Here is a 20181-nt window from a genome sequence, read left to right as displayed (position 1 = left end):
CCAGAGCCCTTGTTTTAGGAAAGAATGAGATGGCCAGTGTTGCGTAACCCAGAGCCGTGTGGGTGGGGGTTGCAGAAGGAAACGGTCCTTCTTCCTCCCTCTAGGAAGGAAGGCTCAGCTAGGAGTTCTGGGGATGGGCAGGGCACTGCCTGGGGAAGGGAGGCCACGGGTGGGGGAGGTGGGGTGGACAGACCAATGGAGTGAAAGCCCTGGAGAGCAGGCTGACCCGAAACACTCAGCCCCATCACTGTCCAACCCCCCTTGGCATAGAACAGCTTGAATAATCCAGAAAACCCAATGGATGATACTGGGTGGGGATGGAGTGGGGGCCAGATTCTGGGAAAGGAGAGGAACGGAGGGGTGGGCTGACTTGGATGAAGGACACAGGTTGGTTGAGGTCTGCTCTTTGGCCACTTAGAGCAGCCAGAGTATGGGTTCCTCTACCTCCCCACCCCAACCCCCCATAATTTCAGCTGGTCAGTCACCCATCCCTGCCTCCCAGGTGTTCAGCCAGTTCTGTTGCCACACTGCTGCCTCGCGCCTACCCCACCACGCCCCACAATCCTTCCAGACTCTCATGGCCCCAGTATAGTCCTAGGATTTCTGACGGTTCATTCAAGGTGTACTCCCCTCCTTTCCAGCATTCCAGCATCCTACCCGAGTCTGGCCCCATCACCTGCCTTCCCCTCAGTCACGTCTCAGGGAAACTTTCCCTTGCTCCTCCCTCAGCTTTGCTCTTCCTCGCCTCGCCCTCGGCTTACTCTCTCCCAGCAGCAGTCCGTTCTCCCAAGACCCCACTTGTCCGTCGTCTCCGCCTTTTCTCTCTTTCCTTCGCCCACATCCCCCTCCCGACCCCCACTCCACCCCTTCTCCGTCCACTTAGGTCCGCCATCTTCTCCCCACCACCCCGGAGTCCCTGGGTCTCCTTCACCCGCCACACACACCCCCGAACTGGCTTTCAGGGGGTGAAACCCTCATCCCAACTCCGGCCCTCTCCTGCTTCCACCACTTCCCACCCTCCAGGGCCTCCAGCCAGCTGTCCAGCTCCCAAATTCCGGGCGAGATTCCCGGAACAAAGCAAGAAAACTCGGAGCAATTTGGGAAGAAAACAGCAACTGGGAAGGGAGGAGGTAGAGAAGCGTGGGGAGGACCCAGGTGGAGGGGGGGCCTCTCCAGTCCCACCCCGTGGAGGGAATGCCCCTGCCTTCTCCGCACGCCCCCCCTTCACCTGGCTCTTAAAGGGCCCGGCCCCTGCCGGCGGCTACTTAAGGCAGAGGGGCGGCGGCGGGAGGCAGCTGCGCTGCGACGGCTCCGGGAGGAGTGGACGGGGCAGAAATCCTGACCATGACCCCCCACAGGCTGCTGTCGCCACTGCTGCTAACTTTGCTGCTCGCTGCCCGCCCAGGAGGCGCCTTGGCAAGGTGCCCGGGCTGCGGGCAGGGGGTGTCTGCGGGCTGTCCAGGGGGCTGCGCGGAGGAGGAGGACGGGGGGCCGGCGGCGGAAGGCTGTGCGGAAGCTGGGGGCTGTCTCAGGAGGGAGGGGCAGCAGTGCGGGGTCTACACTCCCAACTGCGCCCCGGGACTGCAGTGCCAGCCGCCGGAGAAAGAGGATTTGCCTTTGCGGGCGCTGCTGCAGGGCCGGGGCCGCTGCGGCCGGGCGCGCACGCCCTCGGGTGAGTCCGCCGCGCCCCGCCCCTGCCCCGCCCACCTGAGCCCCGCAATTCTGCAGACTGGGTCCCCGAGGGATGAGCTCGGGCAGAGGGACGCTTCCTTCTCCCCATCTCTGGCAGATTCCAAGCAGTGCCTGCTTCCCTCCCTGTCTTTTCTTCGCCCTGACACCCTGACTTTCCCTTCCCATCCTGAGCTCCGGGGGAGGGGGTATATTTTGGGGGGTGAAAGGGCAAGTGCGGGAAGCTCCTACAAGGCTGGAGTGAGGCTGACGGCCCTAGGGGATGAAGCAGGGAGATGTGTGACCCCCCGCAACCTTTTTTGCCCCCTCTGCCTATTTTTTCTTGAGGGGAAAGGGAGGGTTGGAAGGGTTTAGGGACTTACTGTATGCCACAGAGGCCCAGCTCCTTCAGCCCTAGACCCCCAAGCTGGAGAAAGGACCCAGACATTGTTCCCAGCTTCCACTTAGAAAAAGAGGGAAGAGAACTCCAGACTCCCAAACCCTGAACACACTGAAAATTATCTCCTTTTAATATCAGGGTGTCCAAAGCACCTGAACATAGAGTGAAAAATAGAAGATGGCTCAAATCCAGAGATGTTTTAGAGTAGACTAGGGTCAGAGAGTTGGCGCTGGCCCTCTCCCCCGCCCCCAGGGTGAGGGTCAGAGGTGGGAAAAGAAGGAAATCTGCCAAATCAGGGCTATGATTTAAAGCTTTTCAGAACCCTCCACCCACCTCACCGCACCCTAAGCCAGAAGGGAGAATAGAAGGCTGAGTCACTGGGTGGGAGGGACAGAAGTGAGTCAGAATCTGAAAGATGGGGGACAGCAGGGAGCTGCGCAGAGCAGGAAACGTGAACGGCCCCCACCCCAGGGCATCTGAGCGCTTCCCCGGGAAGGGATGGGAAATCAGCTTTCAGTTTCTTTCAGTCCCAAAGGCCTGGGTCCAAGCTGCTTGGGGTTCTCCTGGAAAGCAGTGGTCTGGGTGGGTCAGAGGAGGCAGCTGGGAGCATGGTCACGGTAGGATACTTAATAGAGAGAATGAGAGGCGAGATCTGAGAAGTGTGGAGGAAGAAGGACCAGACTTGGGATTGCAGAAGAAATGGTTCTTGGGTTTTGAGATGGGAGCAACTGTCTAGGCTTGAGGTCTGGGGGCTGAGCAGAGCTTGACTTTGTGCATGGAGAGGGAGAGACATCAGTTCAGGGCTCATTATATTTCATTTCTAGCTGGGGCAGATTCCAAGCAGCGCCGACTCTCCTCCGTGTCTTTTTTTCGCCCCGACACTCTGACTTTCCCTTAGCCTGAGCTCTCCCCAAGCCCCCCAGTACCGTGCGTGAAACTTTTTCCAGAGAAGGGAGCAGCCTGCAGGTTGGAACCGCTCATTCCTGCACCTTTGCACCCTGCCCGCCTTCCACCTCCTGGTTAAAGGACTGAATCGCACAGGTTCCTGGGACCGCGGGAGTTGAGCTTGGCTGAGCCTCAGGGGACCAAAAGGCCCCCATTGCCGTGCCCCCAAATTAACTGTGTCTCCGGCCTGGGAGGGGTAGGCTGAGTCACATTAGGGTCACAGCGGGGACACACATTCCACTTGGGTCCCTGCTGACCCCCTCGCACCGCCGTTTGTCTTCTGCCCCATCTCCCTGGCTTGGTGCGCCCCCTGCTGGCCTCCGGTGGAACAACCAGGCCTTTTCACCCAAAGCCGCAAGGCTATCAATGCATGTACGGTATTGATTTTCGCTTTCCAAAATACTTCTCTTTTATAAGCCTTAAAACTAGCCTGGGGATATTATCATGAAAGATAATATCACCATTGTTCAGAGAAGGAAACCGAGGCCTGGAGAAGGTAACAGTGGAGCCACACTCTAAACCCCATCACTGCTCTGAAAGCCCCGCTCCTTTCCACTTGACTCTTTGACATCTGGTTGATTTCTGGGCTCTTCTTCCCCCATTCCTCTTGCGGCTGTAGGGGAGAATCCTAAGGAGAGTAAGCCCCAAGCAGGGGCCGCTCGCTCGCAGGACGTGAACCGCAGAGACCAACAGAGGAACTCGGGGAGCTCTACCACTCCTGCCCGGCCCAATTCTGGGGGTGTACAAGACACTGAGATGGTGATTTGGGGCTGGCAGGGTGCAGAAGGGGTGGGAGCCCTGGAGATCCTCCTCTGAGACCGCTCCCTTGGGCTTGGCAAAGTCTCCCATCCCAGTCCTGGGAGCCTGGCTGGTGGGCCCAGCAGGCTCTGCAGCGGAGCTGTCCCTCCCCGCCAGGGTCCCTGCCGCAAACATCTGGACTCCGTGCTGCAGCAACTCCAGACCGAGGTCTTCCGCGGGGCTCACACCCTCTACGTGCCTAATTGTGACCATAGGGGCTTCTACCGGAAGCGGCAGGTGAGGCCTTTCCTGTAGGGGGTTTACAGAGTTGTATAGCTGCCCTGCCTTTAGGGCTCTCCCAGCATTAGGGCCGCGCATAGAGAATAGCCGACCGCAGCTGTGGGAGGGGTTAGATTATCTAAGTGAAACTGAAAGTCGCTCAGTCCCGTCCGACTCTTTGTGACCCCCATGGACTGTATAGCCTGCCAGGCTCCTCTGTCCATGGGATTCTCCATGCCAGAATACTGGAGTGGGTAGCTGTTCTCTTCTCCAGGGGATCTTCCCAACCCAGGGATTAAACCCAGGTCTTCTGCATTGCAGGCGGACTCTACCATCTGAGCCACCAGGGAAGCTCTTAGATTATTTTAGGAACATCTGAGAGAGGTTCACATAAGCATCAGAATCACCCTGCCATGAATGCCGGTGGCAGAGCCCCACCCACTGAGCCTGAGAATTTGCATTCTAACTGTGGCCCCTAGTGATACTGTTGGTTCAGAAACCACTTTGAGAACCATGGCTCTAGCCTAGAAGAACGGGCACGCTCTGTGGGGTGGAGAAGAAAAGCCACAGAAGGGAAGCCAGTGGGCCTCACTATCCTGAGAACACTCAGATGTTTCCACAGACTCAGACTCAAGAGTCCACAGCTTGTCCCCCACCCCGGGGGCCCCTCCCATCTCTCCCACTGGAGCCTCGCCGCACCTCTGATCCGTATGTCTCTCTCCCCAGTGCCGCTCCTCCCAGGGGCAGCGCCGAGGTCCCTGCTGGTGTGTGGATCGCATGGGCCAGCCCCTGCCTGGGTCCTCAGAAGGCAGCGATGGAAGCTCCCTCTGCCCCACAGGAAGCAGCGGCTAAGCCTGGGCTGGGGGGCTGCAGGGCCACTGACAGGAGCATGGGGCCGTCCTCTTGGGTTATCTGTTGAGTGATGGGTAACTGCGCGTTCAGGCCCTGCCCCACTGTCCCCCTCACCCCTGGGACCTCACATGTGGAAAGATTGTTGGTGTCGGCTTGGGGTGTTAATAAAGCTGTGTTGGGGGGATCTCTGGTTTATGTCTCTGTGTTCACCTCTCACATTTATGGAGTCACTGGCCCTTCTTTCTGCCTCCATCCAGCCCCCCATAGAAGCTCTCTTCTCTCGTGGACTGCCTTCAGCCCTTCCTGCCACACTCGGAATGACAGAGACAGCCACTGGTAGAGCTTTCACAACCTCAAGCCTCACCCAACTGCCCACCAGGGAGTGGGAGGCAGGAGATGGGGGTGGGAAGACACTGAGGCCTTGGCAGGCCTTGGGGTGAAGTTGTGACCTTTTTTCTACCATTGATCTTTGGACATAAAGGGAGAGGAAGGATTAATAGTTAATCCCCACCAGGAGCTCAATGAAGAGAAACTCAAGGCACTTACCCTCTGTTCCTTCGTATTAAAAAGGGAAGGGAATTAGTATTCATTGTGCTCTTGCCACGGGCCACGCCCTGGACCATGTGCTTTTACCTGGACTACCTCATTTTGTGCTTACCTTGTGAGATAGGGACTTTTGAACCTGTTTTTCAGAGGAGGAAACTTCAGCTTAAACTATTTGGGACCTTTGCCTGAAATTCCACAGCCAGCAAGTGATCACGGGAGGATTGAAATCTGATTTGATAATGATAATGCTGGGCATCCCCAAGTGCTGAATAAGTTTTTGTTTTGTCTCCTTTCTGCTTACCTGCTAAGCCAAGCAGGTGCAGGGAGGACTGGTGTCCAGAGCCCCGGGAGGGGCCCCAGCCCCGCAGTTGTCGCAGGCACCCACCTCATAGAATAATAGTCACATGCACGCAAAGCTATGTCAACAAGGTTCTTTCACACACCTTATGGTCTCGGAGCTGAGTGCCCTGATACCTGAAGATGTTGCTGACTCCTCCCCAACCTTCAGCCTACTGAGCAGGTGAAGCAGCCATACCAGGTGATAAGCCTCAGAGGGGCAAAGTCCCCCTCCCCATGACTGTATGGGTGCAGAGCCCCCATTCCTGCGGGAGAGAGCTGGGCGTCTGGATGGTGGCCGGGGCTGTTTGTTGGTGGGGGTGGGGTGAGGAGGAGGAATGTCCATCCCTGTGACAGCCAGCAAAGCAGAGCCTGTAGCTGAGATGGTGCTGCCTTCTGGATGGGGATAGGGGATCGGATAACCTATAACCCCTCCTCCTGAAAGGACTTTAGTCTTTGGTGCTGTCAGAGGTTCCGAGATAAGCGCTCAGCCAGGCAAGCTTGAAGGAAGGGAGGAAACACTAATCAGCCGCCACTGCCCGGTCATGGAGCCAAGGGCGACCCAAGTGCGGAGGAGAGAAAGGCTAGGAAGACAGCAGGAGGCCCGGCCCTCCAGAGAAGGGGAGCCCCGTTCTGGGGGTGCAGAAGGCTCAGATGGCGTTGCAGGTGGGGATGCGCTGGCGAGAGGGGGCTCCTGCTATCTACCTTCAATCCTTCCTGCTGTCCTGGGAGGCCAGTAAAGGCAGACCGCAGCCTCTGCCTCCTAACCCCCCAGCTGGGGAAGTGAGGAGAAAAGGGCTATTCAGTGCCTTGCCTTGTCTTTCTGACTCTTTTTCACCCCAGTCGGAGATTAGAGTATCTTCTTGTTCCCTGAGTACCCTGTTTTCAGTAATGTCATCATGCTCCCTGCTTGCCAATGGGCTGCTCACCCCCTACAAAAATACCCTCCTTATGATTACCTCTGCCCCTCTCACCCTCCCTACCCTGGCCATGATACTGGATATTGACTGGTTGTGGGGAGGGGAGGCTGTTGAGCACACAGAAAGCAAATTTGCTGGACAGAGAAAGCCTCTGGGTCTGCACTAGACAGCAGAACCCTAACTCCTCCTTTTCCTAGGGAACACGGAGGTGCACAGAGGCCCAGATTTGGTACAATGGACCCAACACATGCAGGTGAGGGATGTCGGAGGTCAAACGGACAGGTCCTGGAGTAGAGGGAGGAAAGGGTGAGGACTGGTTTGGTGATAAAGACAACTTGTTCTTGGGTTCAAACCTCTCAGATCGGGGTAGAGCTAAGGGTTAAGATGGAGGAGTTTGAAGCACAGGTCATCAGGGGAGGGGCCCAAAGTCAGCCGGTAAACAGTCTTCTGTTAGCAGGACTGGAGGTCAGGAGAGGAAAGGCTGGGGTCAGGGAGAAGAGAGCAGGATCAGAGATGACGAGCTGGTTGGGGGTCAGATCCAGAGACTGAAAGTATCTTTCCTGGATCCTCACTGCTGCCCTGGGAAACCAGACGGAGTTAAATTGCAGGTAGCGGGAAGCTCTGGGCAGGAACCACGCTTTTTCCTCTGTCCATCCTGGGCACTTAGCAGTGTGCCTGGCATGGAGGGAGGCTCAGGACGTGTTTGGTGAGTGGGAGGAAGGCTGACTGGATGGAGAGACCGTACACCCTTCCCTGCTTTGTCCTGCAGGCTGTAAAGACACAGTTGCTGGAGAAAGCACAGGGCCAGCTGATGGAGCTGCTGGATCAGGCCATGTGGGAGGCCGTTCAAGCTTACCCACCGCAAGACAGACCAGTGCCCTCCATCCCGCCAGACTCCTTGTGCAAGTAAGAGTCTCAGGAGCCGGGGTCTAGGGGGTGGCTGTGCAGCCTCCTCCATCATAAGGACTATGAGCCACATATGTTACCTCACATGCCCTTTTCCAGCATGGATGTAACTTTGACTTCAGTCTTCCCTCTTCTTCCCTTATCGCCTCTGTCTTCCTGACATTGACTACTGGGCTTTGCTCTCCCTTGGCCATGACCTTTTCACCTCGTCCTGCCTGCTGGCCCTAACCCTGACCTTCCCCTACTACTGCCCTTGGCTCCCAAGCAGTGACCTCCTGCAAAGCCCTACGCTCTGCTTATAGCCTTCTGCCTCTGGTTCCTAACCCAGAATAACTGTCTCAATTCAGGACCCGGGAGCCATCCCTGGGAAAACGAAAAGTTTTCATCATCCGCAAGTCCCTGCTTGAGTAAGTCAGGGGTGAGGACAGGGGGTGGGAAAAAAGAAAGAGCTTTGTCTGGGGGTCCAGGACTCCTCATTTATCATCCTCAGGCTCTCCGTGACTTGGGAGAGGACACGGAGATGGTTTCTAAGGTTCCATTTCTCTGTTTGCCCTGGGCGTAATTGTGGAAGAAAGGCCACCAGGATGAGAGTTGTCTGGGCTGGAAAGGGCTTTGGACAGAAGTCCCAGCCATACCACAGCCTGTCACTTCAAGTTCCCAGCCACTGGGCCCCATCCCCACTGTGTACACTGCCTGCGCTGGTCTGCACCACCTCAAGGCCTCTCCCACTGACATTCAGGCCCCTGTCCTTCCAGCGAGCTGATGGAGGTGCCGCACTTCCGCACCATCTACCATATGTTTGTCGCCGGTCTGTGTGTCTTCATCATCAGCACCCTGGCCATCGACCTCATTGATGAGGGCAGGTAGGCACCCCTCCCTCTCATAGGTCCACAGATCAGATCAGACCACCTGGGTTCCTAGAACGCCACCCGCCACTGGGGCCCCGTAGAGCAGGTCCATTTGATTATTAGACACACGTCAACATTGCTTCCAACCACCTTCCTACCCTCAAAGCCCTCTTAGATTTCCCTGCACAGCCTTGGATGGCCTCTGGTCTGTTTACCCAGGATCAGTCCCCTGGGGACACTAGGCCCCCACTCAAATCCTCTAGAACCCTTGTCCTGAAGCAGACACACATGTACATGCACTCGTGAGTGTGGCTCCCACCTCACTGCTCTCACGCGCTCCATTCCAACACAGCGCTGTTCAGTTCAAGCAACCTCCAGTGAGTCCCCTAAGTGCCAGCCCTGAGGGCCGGAGGACGGGCCATGCCTCTGTCTGTGAGGCATTCCCAGTCTTGTGGGGAAGACCGAGGTATTCCTCTCTGGGGTGAGCCTCAGGAGACTGTGGACCCTTGGGGGTTTGGATTTGCATGATCCTGCCGCACCCTCCAGATAGCTTCCGTTCCCTTCCGTTCACTAACTCAGTCATGTCCAACTCTTTGCGACCCCATGAATCACAGCACACCAGGCCTCCCTGTCCATCACCAACTCCTGGAGTTCACCCAAACTCATGTCCATCAAGGCGGTGATGCCATCCAGCCATCTCATTCTCTGTCGTCCTTTTCTCCTCCCGCCCCCAATCCTTCCCAGCATCAGAGTCTTTTCCAGTGAGTCAACTCATCGCACGAGGTTAGGAGCAGTAAAAGGAAAAGGAGCAAAGATTCAGCAACAGCACTTCCTTTTGATAAAACTGTTGTCAATCCTTATAATTAAGGAATGAATCTCAGTCAATTTTCAAATATATGCAGAGCAACTCCTCCACCATCCCCTCTATCCCACACCACTCCCCAGAGGTAACATATTTAACAGTTGTAAGAGTTTCTCTCCAGGGCATTTTCCATGCCTCCACTTCCAGATGTATGTAAGAACCAAGGGGATGTATTTGGGGGAGGAAGGGGCTTAAATTACTAAGATACTTACTGTACCTTTTATTTCCTTTTCACTCCCTAAAGACCCACCTTAGAAATCTTTCCATGTTGCTCCATTGATTTTAATGGCTGCAAAAGTCTGAAAGTGCCAGCTTTTGATCATTTAGTTCTTTACTAATGGACTTATAAATCGCTTCTAATTTACCATTACAAGCCATGCACTCTCTTTTGGCTACAATGCGTGGCTTATTGGATCTTAGTTCCCTAACCAGGGATTGAACCCGAGCCACCACAGTGAAAGCGCAGAGTTCTAACCACTGGATCTCCAGGGATTTCCCAAACTGTATACATAATATATATGTGTTATATATATATATATACCTATATATATAATTTTACACCTATATATAGTATTGATAATTTTATTTATTTATTTTTGGCCTTGCTGGGTCTTCTCTGCTGCATCTAGTTGTGGAGAGCAGTGGCTACTCTAGTTGTGGTGCAAGGGCTTCTCATTGCGGTGGCTTCTCTTGCTGCAGAGCACGGGCTCAAGGGCCCGAGAGCTGAAGTAGTTGCAGCAGGTAGGCTCAGTAGTTTGTCTTCCAAGAGCTCTGACTGCAGAGGAAGGGGAAAAGGATGGGTCTCACGCTTGTCTACTTTGTCGCCTTCCCCACACCCAGGCTGATGATGGAGTTTGATCTACTGACCTTCAGCTTCGGACAGCTGCCCTTGGCTCTGGTGACGTGGGTCCCCATGTTCCTGTCCACTCTGCTGGTGCCCTACCAGGCCCTGCGGCTGTGGGAGAGGCCCCAGTCTGGAGGGGCCTGGACCCTGGGGGTGGGCCTGGGCTGCTTGCTGCTGGCTGCCCACACCGTGGTGCTCGGCATCCTCCCGGTCTACGTGGCAGTGGAGTATCAGCTCCCGCCAGCCTCCCGCTGTGTCCTAGTCTTTGAGCAGGTTGGTGATGGGCGGGACCAATGGTGGGGTGGGGCCCCTGGGAGAGAGGTCATTGGATACTGTATATTGGGGGCGGAGCTAATTTTCAGGGGCAGAGTCCTTTGCGAGAGATTTGAGCCAACCAGCAGTCTCCAACGAAATGTAAACAAATAGACACTGCTATGCAAATATAATCATATAATCGAAGGGAGTTGGCCGGCTAGAGGTTCTGCCCTTTCTGGTACTCCTTTACCCTAGATTCATCCCAGCAGCCATCGGTGTTCGGCTATAAGGCTGTCCAACAAAGAGATAAAAGCATGGGCTTTGACCATACAAAGTTTACAGTCTGCCTGCCCTCTCCCTGTGTAAGCGCGAGCACAGAGAGGTTAAGTGATCTGTGCAAAGTCCCACAGCACCTTAACCTCTTTCCTATTCCACCTCAGGTCAGGCTCCTGATGAAAAGCTACTCCTTCCTGAGAGAGACGGTACCTGGGACACTTTGGGCCAGAGAAGGTGAGGCCTTCAGCGCGCGCTGCTGTGAACTCCGTCCTCCTGGTTGGTTGAATGAAGCCAGCAGGTGCAAGAGCCTCATAAAAGCTCCAACTTTCTAAGCCCATCTTGCCCACAGGGCACACCTCCAGCCGCCACCTGGGCTCTCTGGGCCTTAGTCAGTCGGTGTTCTCTTAGGTCCCACTTCTGAGAAGGCTGCTCTACTACCCAGGACTTCTGGCTCATCCTTATTTAGATCCAGGGTATGAGAGCCTTATATGAGAAAGTCAAACCAGAAGGAGAGAGAATTGGGTGGTGGGACTTGTGGGTGCCAAATGAAGCTCTGGCCACAGCAGGTCTTGTGCCAGAAAACGGGGGGCGGGTACCTGGAACGGAAGCACAAGGAGGCTGTTAAAAAGCAGGCTCAACTCCTGCCCAGTTTCACCTCCTCCCCTCACCGTCAGACCCCATATCCAGGTGCCCACCCATCCCCGCACCTCTCCAGTCCCACTGCCCTTCCCTAGCACCCCACCCACCTGTGTCCTCTCTCCCTTCCCTCTTCACTGACAGACCCCTCTTACTCCTCCTCAGGTGAGAGGATCCGGGCCCCCAGTTTCTCCAGCTACCTCTATTTCCTCTTCTGCCCCACACTCATCTATAGGGAAACTTACCCCAGGTAAGAGCCTGCACCTCCTTCCCCACATGCCCAGGCCCACCAGGGACCCGACCCTTCTACTCTCCTCTCCCTGAGGTGTTTAGTCGCAACCCAGACACTGGCCTCTTTCTGAGGAAGCACCTCTCAATAAAGATGGGAATAAGGGACAGATAAGCTACCCCTTTTTCTTGCTGCAGCCTATGGTGATGCAAGGGTGACTGACTGTCCTGGTTTGCCCAGGACTGCCCCAGTTGGCCCAGGATTGCTCCAGTTTTAGCACTGAAATTCCTATGTCCTGGGAAACTCCTCAGTCTGGAGCAAACTTAGTGGATGCTCAAGCTGAAATTCCACTTGTCATCTTTGTTAAGGAAGATCCAAAGTGTTCTAGAACCCCACCTCCCCAGGTAATCCTCCCAGGCCTGAGCAATTGAGGGAGCTGTGGATAGAGGGCCCCGGATGCTATGCCTGCCCCAGGCAGGAACAAGACAAAAGGATGAGAAACATACTGTCTCCATTCCATTGCTGCAACAGGACACCGAACGTCAGGTGGAATTATGTGGCCAAGAACTTTGCCCAGGTCAGCAGACAGAGTCGAAGCATGGACTACCTGTGACTCATGGTGGCTGAGGGGACATTTCTGGGAGTGAAGTAGGGGAGGCCCGGGAAGAGGTCAGAGTGTTGTGCAAAGAGAAGGGAAGGCAGATGCTGGGCCAGAGTCCAGTTCCAGAGGAAAGGGGCAGTTGCCAGTGACTCCTCTCAAAGTTAATGTGTCCTCCGCCCCTCTCCAGGCCCTGGGCTGCGTGCTCTATGCCTGTTTCATCCTGGGCCGCCTCTGTGTTCCTGTCTTTGCCAACATGAGCCAGGAGCCCTTCAGCACCCGTGCCCTGGTGCTCTCCATCATGCATGCCACCTTGCCAGGTATCCCCACTGGAGGCAGAGCTGCGGAAGGCTGCACCCTGGAGAAGGCTTAGCAGGGAACTCCTCCCTTCTCTCATTCTTAGTTTCAACACCTTCTCCCTCTGACAGCTGACATCTATGGCTGCTCATTGTCAGAGTCTCACTTCAGATTGGGGCTTCCCTGGTGGCTCAGTGGTAAAGAATCTGCCTGCCAGTGCAGCAGACACAGCTTCGATCCCTGGGTCGAAAAGATCCCCTGTAGAAGGACACAGCAACCTACTCCAGTATTCGTGCCTGGAGAAATCCATGGATAGAGGAGGTTGGTGGGCTACAGTCCATGTGGTTGTAAAGAGTTGAACACAACTTAGCAACTAAACAGCAGCAGCACTTCAGATTGCCGTCCTCTCCCCAACCTCTCCCAACAGGCAGAGGTTTTAACATTCATCTCTATGTTCCAACATCAGGCATGGGCTTCATGAGCAAAGGGATTGAATGAATGAATGCATAAATTAGTGAATGATTAATAAGTGATTGGTGTGTTGCTGGGTGAGGGCTTCCTGGGAGGTCCCTAGAGGTTCACTGGGGACCAGGGAGACCAGTCTGACTTGCCGCCTGTTGTCTTCACTTCCCAGGCATTTTTATGCTGCTGCTCATCTTCTTTGCCTTCCTTCACTGTTGGCTCAACGCCTTCGCAGAGATGCTACGATTTGGAGACAGAATGTTCTATCGGGTGGGGCCTGGACCTGGGCTACCTGGGAGCTGGATGCAGGGAGAGCCAGGGAAGGACGTAGGGGAGGATGGTGGCTATGTTGGTTGTCACCTTGTTACCAAACCAGGTGCATTTGCCCAATTCTCACTAAGTCAAACACTGAGATACCGAGACTTACAGCAGAGAAACGGTTTCTTCAACAAGGCAGCCAAGTAAGGAGAAGTGAGAACAATCTCAGATTTGCTTCCCCAAAGGCCAAGGGCTTGAGATAGTCATAGGATAAAGAAGCAAGGAGATCTTAGGCTTGGGAAAAATGATTGGAGCTAGAGAAAAGGTGAGGTAATCAGTGTTCTCACAAGCATGTTGCATGCTTCTTCATGGGATGCATGCTAAAGAATGGAGACACTTGGCAAAATCTGAGAGCGGAGTTTTTGGCTCTCTGATGTCAAAAAGTCATTCATCCAACAGCTTTACAGGCCCAATTTTAGGGTCGGTGGTCCTAGCCAGTCTTAGCCCACTTGAACTAGACAGGAGCCAACTTCAAGTTCCTGGGAAAGGTATGCCTCCTGTTGCTATAGTGACCCATACATCAGAGGTGTTATCTGTACAGGATGGTTAAGGAGTCCAAAAAAAATAAGGCTTTGTCAGTGAAGGCAGGTTGCAGCAGAAGGATTTTTAACAAACTGTTCCCTTACCTGCTGTTCTGTAAGACAAGCTCAAGAATTTCTGTTAGTCACCAGTTTCTGTTAACCGCAAGGGGCACGAGCTCAAGCTCAGCTGTGAGCTTTCCCACAGAGAGAAATGTGCTCCTCTGGGCATGCTTGTATTGTCACCCGTCCACCTCCCGACCAGCCAGGGCTCACTGATTTCGTGGGGATGGTACTTTGGAATCTTCTTCTCCTGAGAGTAAGGAGGGAGAGTAGGAGGGAGGGCAAGGGCCCCAGGGCCTGAGGAGGGAGTTAGGCGGATGCTTGCTGTCTCTCTCCTGCCGGGAGCCAGCCCTTGCAAAGAACAAGGACAGGGCGTGGGGAGCAGGGAGGGGCAGCTGGGAACGGGGCGGAGACAGGGCCCTGATGCTCACCTCCTCCCCTGCCCTGACCCCACCCCCCCGCCCCCAGGACTGGTGGAACTCAACATCCTTCTCCAACTACTACCGCACATGGAACGTGGTGGTCCACGACTGGCTGTACAGCTACGTGTATCAGGACGGGCTGTGGGTGCGGGCTCAGCCCCACGGTGAACAGAACCTCTCCGAGACCGCCTCTCTTTCCCTTCCTCTGCACATTCCACTTTTCCTAGACCTAAGGGCCTCTTTGACCTTCACCTCCTTCATTCTACCCAACCCAGTGACAGAAAGAAAGTCCCTCTTATGATCTGACTTCCTTCCTTCCTTGTCCTCAACTACACCTCCACAGGGCATGTCCCCCCTCCTTAGCCTTCTCAGGAACACGCATATACCAATTTTCAGTTACCAAGAGTTTTCCCACACTGTATAATCTGCACTGTAAGCCTGAGAAGTAAGTATTATTATATCCCCCTTTTGAAAGTGGCCTCTAAGGCCCAATAGACTAATACAATGCTTTTAAGTAAGACATGTCAGCCTTTCTGATCCCAAAACCCATTTTCTTTCCACCGTACTACATACCCTCTGGCTTCCTGAAGGAGCGGGCTCTTTGCGGAGGGAGCTTAGGGAGATTCACTCTACCCTCTTCCCCGACCCCTGCCAGCTCCTTGGTGGCCGGGCCCGAGGAGCAGCCATGCTGGGCGTGTTCCTGGTCTCAGCAGTGGTCCATGAGTACATCTTCTGCTTCGTCCTGGGATTCTTCTACCCCGTCATGCTGTTGCTCTTCCTTGTCTTTGGAGGTGAGCTTGGCCTCTGTATGCCCCTGTAGAGGGAGACATCCCCAGGGAAGAGTCCTGGAGATTCCAGACTGATGGGAGAGGCCACGTACCCAAGACAGATGGGGGTGTGCATGCCTCCTGGGGGAAGGCACAGTGCTGTCTGTGAGAGTTGGAGGGGCAGGGGACTTGGAAGCTGGGAAGGAGGTAGCATCGGAAGGCAGCACAGGGGTATCCTGGAGCAGGGTGCAGTGGGAAAACACTTCTGGCTGGAGAGGAGCATCTAAGCAGGGCACACATAGAGGGAGGCAAAGGGGAGAGAACCGGTGTGGGTTGGGAGGTTCAGTAAGGGAGCCAGGATCGTGAAGTGTAAACAGGAATCCTGAGGACCGCCTGAGGCCTCCGTGGGTGCCTGGAGTTGGGCTCGAGATCTTCCTCAGTCTTCCTGTTCCAACTCTCCCCTATGCCCTGATAAGAAGGCAGCCAGGAAGATAAATTACAGGTGTCTGGAGCTGAGGTGACCACCTTTCCTCCTGCATCAGGGCCACTGAACTTCACGATGCACGACCGGCGCACAGGCCCAGCGTGGAACGTGCTCATGTGGACCTTGCTCTTCCTGGGCCAGGGCATCCAAGTCAGCCTGTACTGCCAGGAGTGGTATGCACGGCGCCACTGCCCCCTGCCCCAGGTAAGCGGCCAGGAGCCCCCGCCCCGCCTGCTCAGCTCCTCACCCAGGAGGACACGCCTCCTCTCCCCAACAGCCAGCCCCCTATTGCTGCCCTGTTCAGCAGCCACGGTCAGGGGCCAGGGCCTGGTTTGGGTATGATGGGTTCCCGTGTCTTAGATGCATAGGGTAAGCCCTGGGAGGAATCTGTTCACAACTCACTTTTCTCTGGCACAGACAACCTTCTGGGGGCTGGTGACACCTCGATCTTGGTCCTGCCATACCTAAATGCCAGGGTACTGTCACTGCGCAGATGATACCACCAAGTTCTTCTCTGCCTGCAAAGTCTGGGACCAGGGCTCCTCTCTGCATCCTCAGACTGAGCTCTGAGTCAAGGGGGCCTGCCATGCCTGACCCAACCAGGGAACTCCAGGGACTGAGATCTGTGGACCTGTGAGCATACACTCAGAATGGTGAAGACTCTTGAGCCCCCATCCCTGTAGACTGGGCAGAGGGGCCCCTCTCACTCCATGGCTGTTCAGACTGGCAGAGACACGAAGGATCTCACAGATTTGGTGAATGTGGCTTGACTTAAAGCAAGCTGAGGTATCAAGGTCTGAGAAGGATTTGTTTCTTTGTCCTCCTTCCAATACAATAATAAACTGTATGTATCACTTTTTATTCATTCATTTGTTGAAGACCCATTTTTTTGGCCACGTAACACAGCATGTGGGTTCTTAGTTCCCCGACCAGGGATCCAACCCACACTCCTTGCACTAGAAGCACAGAGTCTTAACCACTGGACCACCGAGGAAGTCCCTTGAAGACCCACTTTTAAAAACTTTTTACAATTGAAGTATAAGTTGATTTACAACGTTGTGTTAATTTTTGCTGTGCAACAAAGTGACTTCTTTTTATATATGTGTGTGTGTGTGTGTGTGCCCAAAACTCAAATTTTACTCTTTTCCATTAGGGTTTATCCCAGGACACTGAGTATAGTTCCCTGTGTTATATTGTAGTACCTTGTTGTTTATTCATTCTACATATAATCGTTCACATCTACTAATCCCAAACTCCCAGTCCACCCCTCCCCTCCTCCTCCGTAGCAACCACAAGTCTGTTCTCTATGTGAAGACTCATTTTTTTTAAAACTTTTATTTTATACTGGAGTATAGCCTATTGTGATAGTCTCAGGTGGACAACAAAGCAACTCAGCTATACATGTACATGTATCCAACTCCCCTCCCATCTAAGGTTGCTGTATAGCATTGAGCAGAGTTCTCTGTGCTATGTAACAGGTCCTTGTTGGTTATCCATCTTAAACATAGCATTGTGTACATGGTGACCAACCCAGTCAATTCTAAAGGAAATCAACCCTGAATATTCATTGGATGGACTGATGCTAAAGCTGAAGCTCCAATACTTTGGTCACCTGATGTGAAGAGCCAACTCACTGGAAAAGACCTGATGCTGGGAAAAATTGAGGGCAGAAGAAGGAGGTAACAGAGGATGAGGTGGTTGGATGGCATTACCAACTCAATGGACATGAGTTTGAGCAAACTCCAGGAGACGGTGAAGGACAGGGAATCCTGGAGCGCTGCAGTCCGTGGGGTCAGAAAGAGATACACATGCCTGAGCAACTGAACATGTTGATGACCCGCTTTTGACAGGCATGATTGAAGCGTGTGCCTGCAAAGGCAGGACTTTGTGATGGGAGGGGCTGAGGGGCTGAGTGACATCCTCTCTTATCTTTTCTATGCCACCCCAATCTGCCCAAAACTCAAATCACTCCTCCTTCTACCTCTACTCCTTCAGATCACATTTCCACAACCCTTTAATCCTTCTAATCCTGACAATCTCCAGCACATTTTCAGAAACCACATAGCTGGCCTCCTTTCCCTCAGAGGACCCAGGAGAAGGACCTCCTATACAGACCTTAGTCAAATCTTTTAACTTCATGAGCTTCAGCTTCCACAGCAATAAAATGGACATTTAGGGAGTTCCTTGGTAGTCTAATGGTTAGGGTTTGATGCTTTCACTGCTGTGATTTTCATTGCATTTGACTTTGCAATTGTAGTTCAATTTCTGAACTTTCTATTGTGTTCCGTTTATTTATTTGGTCTTTCTTTACCTCAGCACCACACTTTCATGATTACTGTAACTTTATAATGTCTTGAAAACAGGTAGTGTAAGTCATTCAACCTTCTTTTTCAGTCATTTTGCCTATTTGAAGTCCTTTGAATTTTCATTATAAACTTTAGAATTGGCTTGTAAGTTTCTCTTTAAAAAAAAAGAGAAAAGTCTGCTGAGATTTTGACTGGAATTACACATTATAGCTGTAGACCAATTTGGATAAAATGGACATCTTAACAAAGTTAAGCCTTCCCATCCATTGATATACTGTATCTCTCCATTTATTGAGCTCTTCTCTAGTTCATTGCAGTAACATTTTATAGTTTTTAGTGCACAGGATTTGCACATTTTGTCAGAATCTCCCCTAAGTATTTCAAATGTTTTAATGATATTTTTAATTACAATTTCTGATTGCTAATTGCTAATATAGTGAAGTCAACTTTTTTTTTGGCTGCCCTGGGTCTTCATTGCTGTGCGTGGGCTTTCTCTAGTTTCAGTGAGCAGGGGCTACTCTCTGGTTGTGGTGCATGGGCTTCTCACTGCAGTGGCTTCTCTTGTGGAGCACAGGCTCTAGGGCACGCAGGCTCAGTAGTTGTGGCACAGGGGCTTAGTTGCCCCCCCAGCTGTGGGAATCTAAACTCCCTGACTAGAGATCAAATCTGTGTCCCCTGCCTTGGCAGGTGGATTCTTAACCAGTGGACCACCAGGGAAGTCCCAATCAATTGATTTTTGTGTATTATCCTTGTATCTTTAAACTTTGTTAAATGTACTAATTATTTCTAGGAGTTGCTTACTTTTGAAGACTCCAAAGGATTTTCTACAGAGATGATCATCTCATCAGAAAATAAAGATAATTTTATTTCTTCCTTTCCAATGTTAATCCCTTTTATTTCTTTTTCTTGCCTTATTGCACTACCTAGACCCTCCAGTGTTGGAAAGAAGTAATGATAGTAGACATCTTTGCCGTGATCTCAGGGAGAAGCATTCAGACTTTCACATTAATGTTAGCTGTAGGTTTTTCATGGATGCCCTTTATGAAGTTTAGAAAGTTCCTTTCTGTTTCTAGTTTACTAAGAGTTTTTCTTTTCTTTTTTCCTACCAGAAATGGATGTTTAGGAAATTCCCTGGCAGTCCAGTAGTTAGGACTCAGTGCTTTCACTGCTGTGGGCTCGGGTTCAATCCCTGGTCAGGGAACCAGGATTCTGCAAGTCATGTGTCATGGCCAAAATATAAAATAAAAATAAATGGACGTTTAATTTTGTCAAATGCTTTTTCTGCATCTACTGAGATGATCATATTTTTTCCTTTTTTAAACTTTCAGTATGTAAATGACATTGAGTTAACATTCTGGAATAAATCCTACTTAATGATGATACATTTTAAAATGTATCATTTGCTTCTATTTACTAAATTTTAAAAATAATTTTGCATCTCTGTTCTCAGGGGCTCAGTTCAGTTCAGTCGCTCAGTCGTGTCTGACTCTTTGCGACCCCATGAACTGCAGCATGCCAGGCCTCCCTGTACATCACCAACTCCTGGAGTCTACCCAAACCCACGTCCATCGAGTCGGTGATACCATCCAACCATCTCATCCTCTGTCATCCCCTTCTCCTCCTGCCCTCAATCTTTCCCAGCATCAGAGTCTTTTCAAATGAGTCAGCTCTTCGCATTAGGTGGCCAAAGTATTGGAGTTTCAGCTTCAACATCAGTCCTTCCAATGAACACCCAGGACTGGTCTCCTTTAGAATGGACTGCTTGGATCTCCTTGCAGTCCAAGGGACTCTCAAGAGTCTTCTCCAACACCACAGTTCAAAAGCATCAATTCTTCGGCGATCAGCTTTCTTTACAGTCCAACTCTCACATCCATACATGACCACGGGAAAAACCATAGCCTTGACTAGACGGACCTTTGTTGGCAAAGTAATGTCTCTGCTTTTTAATATGCTCTCTAGGTTGGTCATAACTTTCCTTCCAAGGAGTAAGAGCCTTTTAATTTCATGACTGCAATCACCATCTGCAGTGATTTTGGAGCCCAGAAAAATAAAATCAGTCACTGTTTCCACTGTTTCTCCATCTATTTCCCATGAAGTGATGGGACCAGATGCCATGATCTTCGTTTTTTAAATGTTGAGCTTTAAGCCAACTTTTTCACTCTCCTCTTTCACTTTCATCAAGAGGCTCTTTAGTTCCTCTTCACTTTCTGCCATAAGGGTGGTGTCATCTGCATATCTGAGGTTATTGATATTTCTCCCAGCAATCTTGATTCCAGCTTGTGCTTCCTCCAGCCCAGCGTTCCTCATGATGTACTCTGCATAGAAGTTAAATAAGCAGGGTGACAATATACAACTTGACGTACTCCTTTTCCTATTTGGAACCAGTCTGTTGTTCCATGTCCAGTC

The 20181-nt window shown here is 52.3% G+C and overlaps 2 protein-coding genes across 2 annotated transcripts; both read left to right on the top strand.

Annotated features, from left to right (window-relative positions):
* Positions 1-1114: 1114 nt before the first annotated feature.
* Positions 1115-5066, top strand: IGFBP6 (insulin like growth factor binding protein 6). The gene is made up of 4 exons (XM_055395747.1): positions 1115-1672; positions 3633-3772; positions 3929-4048; positions 4757-5066. The coding sequence occupies exons 1-4, from the start codon at positions 1345-1347 to the stop codon at positions 4880-4882; spliced, it is 714 nt and encodes a 237-aa protein (XP_055251722.1). The 5' UTR covers positions 1115-1344; the 3' UTR covers positions 4883-5066.
* Positions 5067-5212: 146 nt separating this feature from the next.
* On the top strand, positions 5213-16334 carry SOAT2 (sterol O-acyltransferase 2). The gene is made up of 15 exons (XM_055395746.2): positions 5213-6430; positions 6882-6937; positions 7454-7590; positions 7938-7997; positions 8346-8453; positions 10141-10417; positions 10840-10909; positions 11477-11561; positions 12072-12117; positions 12329-12458; positions 13070-13167; positions 14265-14363; positions 14874-15009; positions 15528-15673; positions 15887-16334. Exons 1-15 carry the CDS (start codon positions 6310-6312, stop codon positions 15935-15937), a joined length of 1620 nt encoding a protein of 539 aa, XP_055251721.1. The 5' UTR covers positions 5213-6309; the 3' UTR covers positions 15938-16334.
* Positions 16335-20181: the final 3847 nt, after the last annotated feature.

The sequence above is a fragment of the Moschus berezovskii genome, chromosome 6 (assembly GCF_049115385.1).
Source record: "Moschus berezovskii isolate FMDL1 chromosome 6, NW_MosBer_1.0, whole genome shotgun sequence".
In the NCBI taxonomy this organism is placed as follows: Eukaryota; Metazoa; Chordata; class Mammalia; order Artiodactyla; family Moschidae; genus Moschus; species Moschus berezovskii.
Note: the sequence above shows the minus strand (reverse complement) of the source record. Positions and strands in the feature narration are given on the sequence as shown.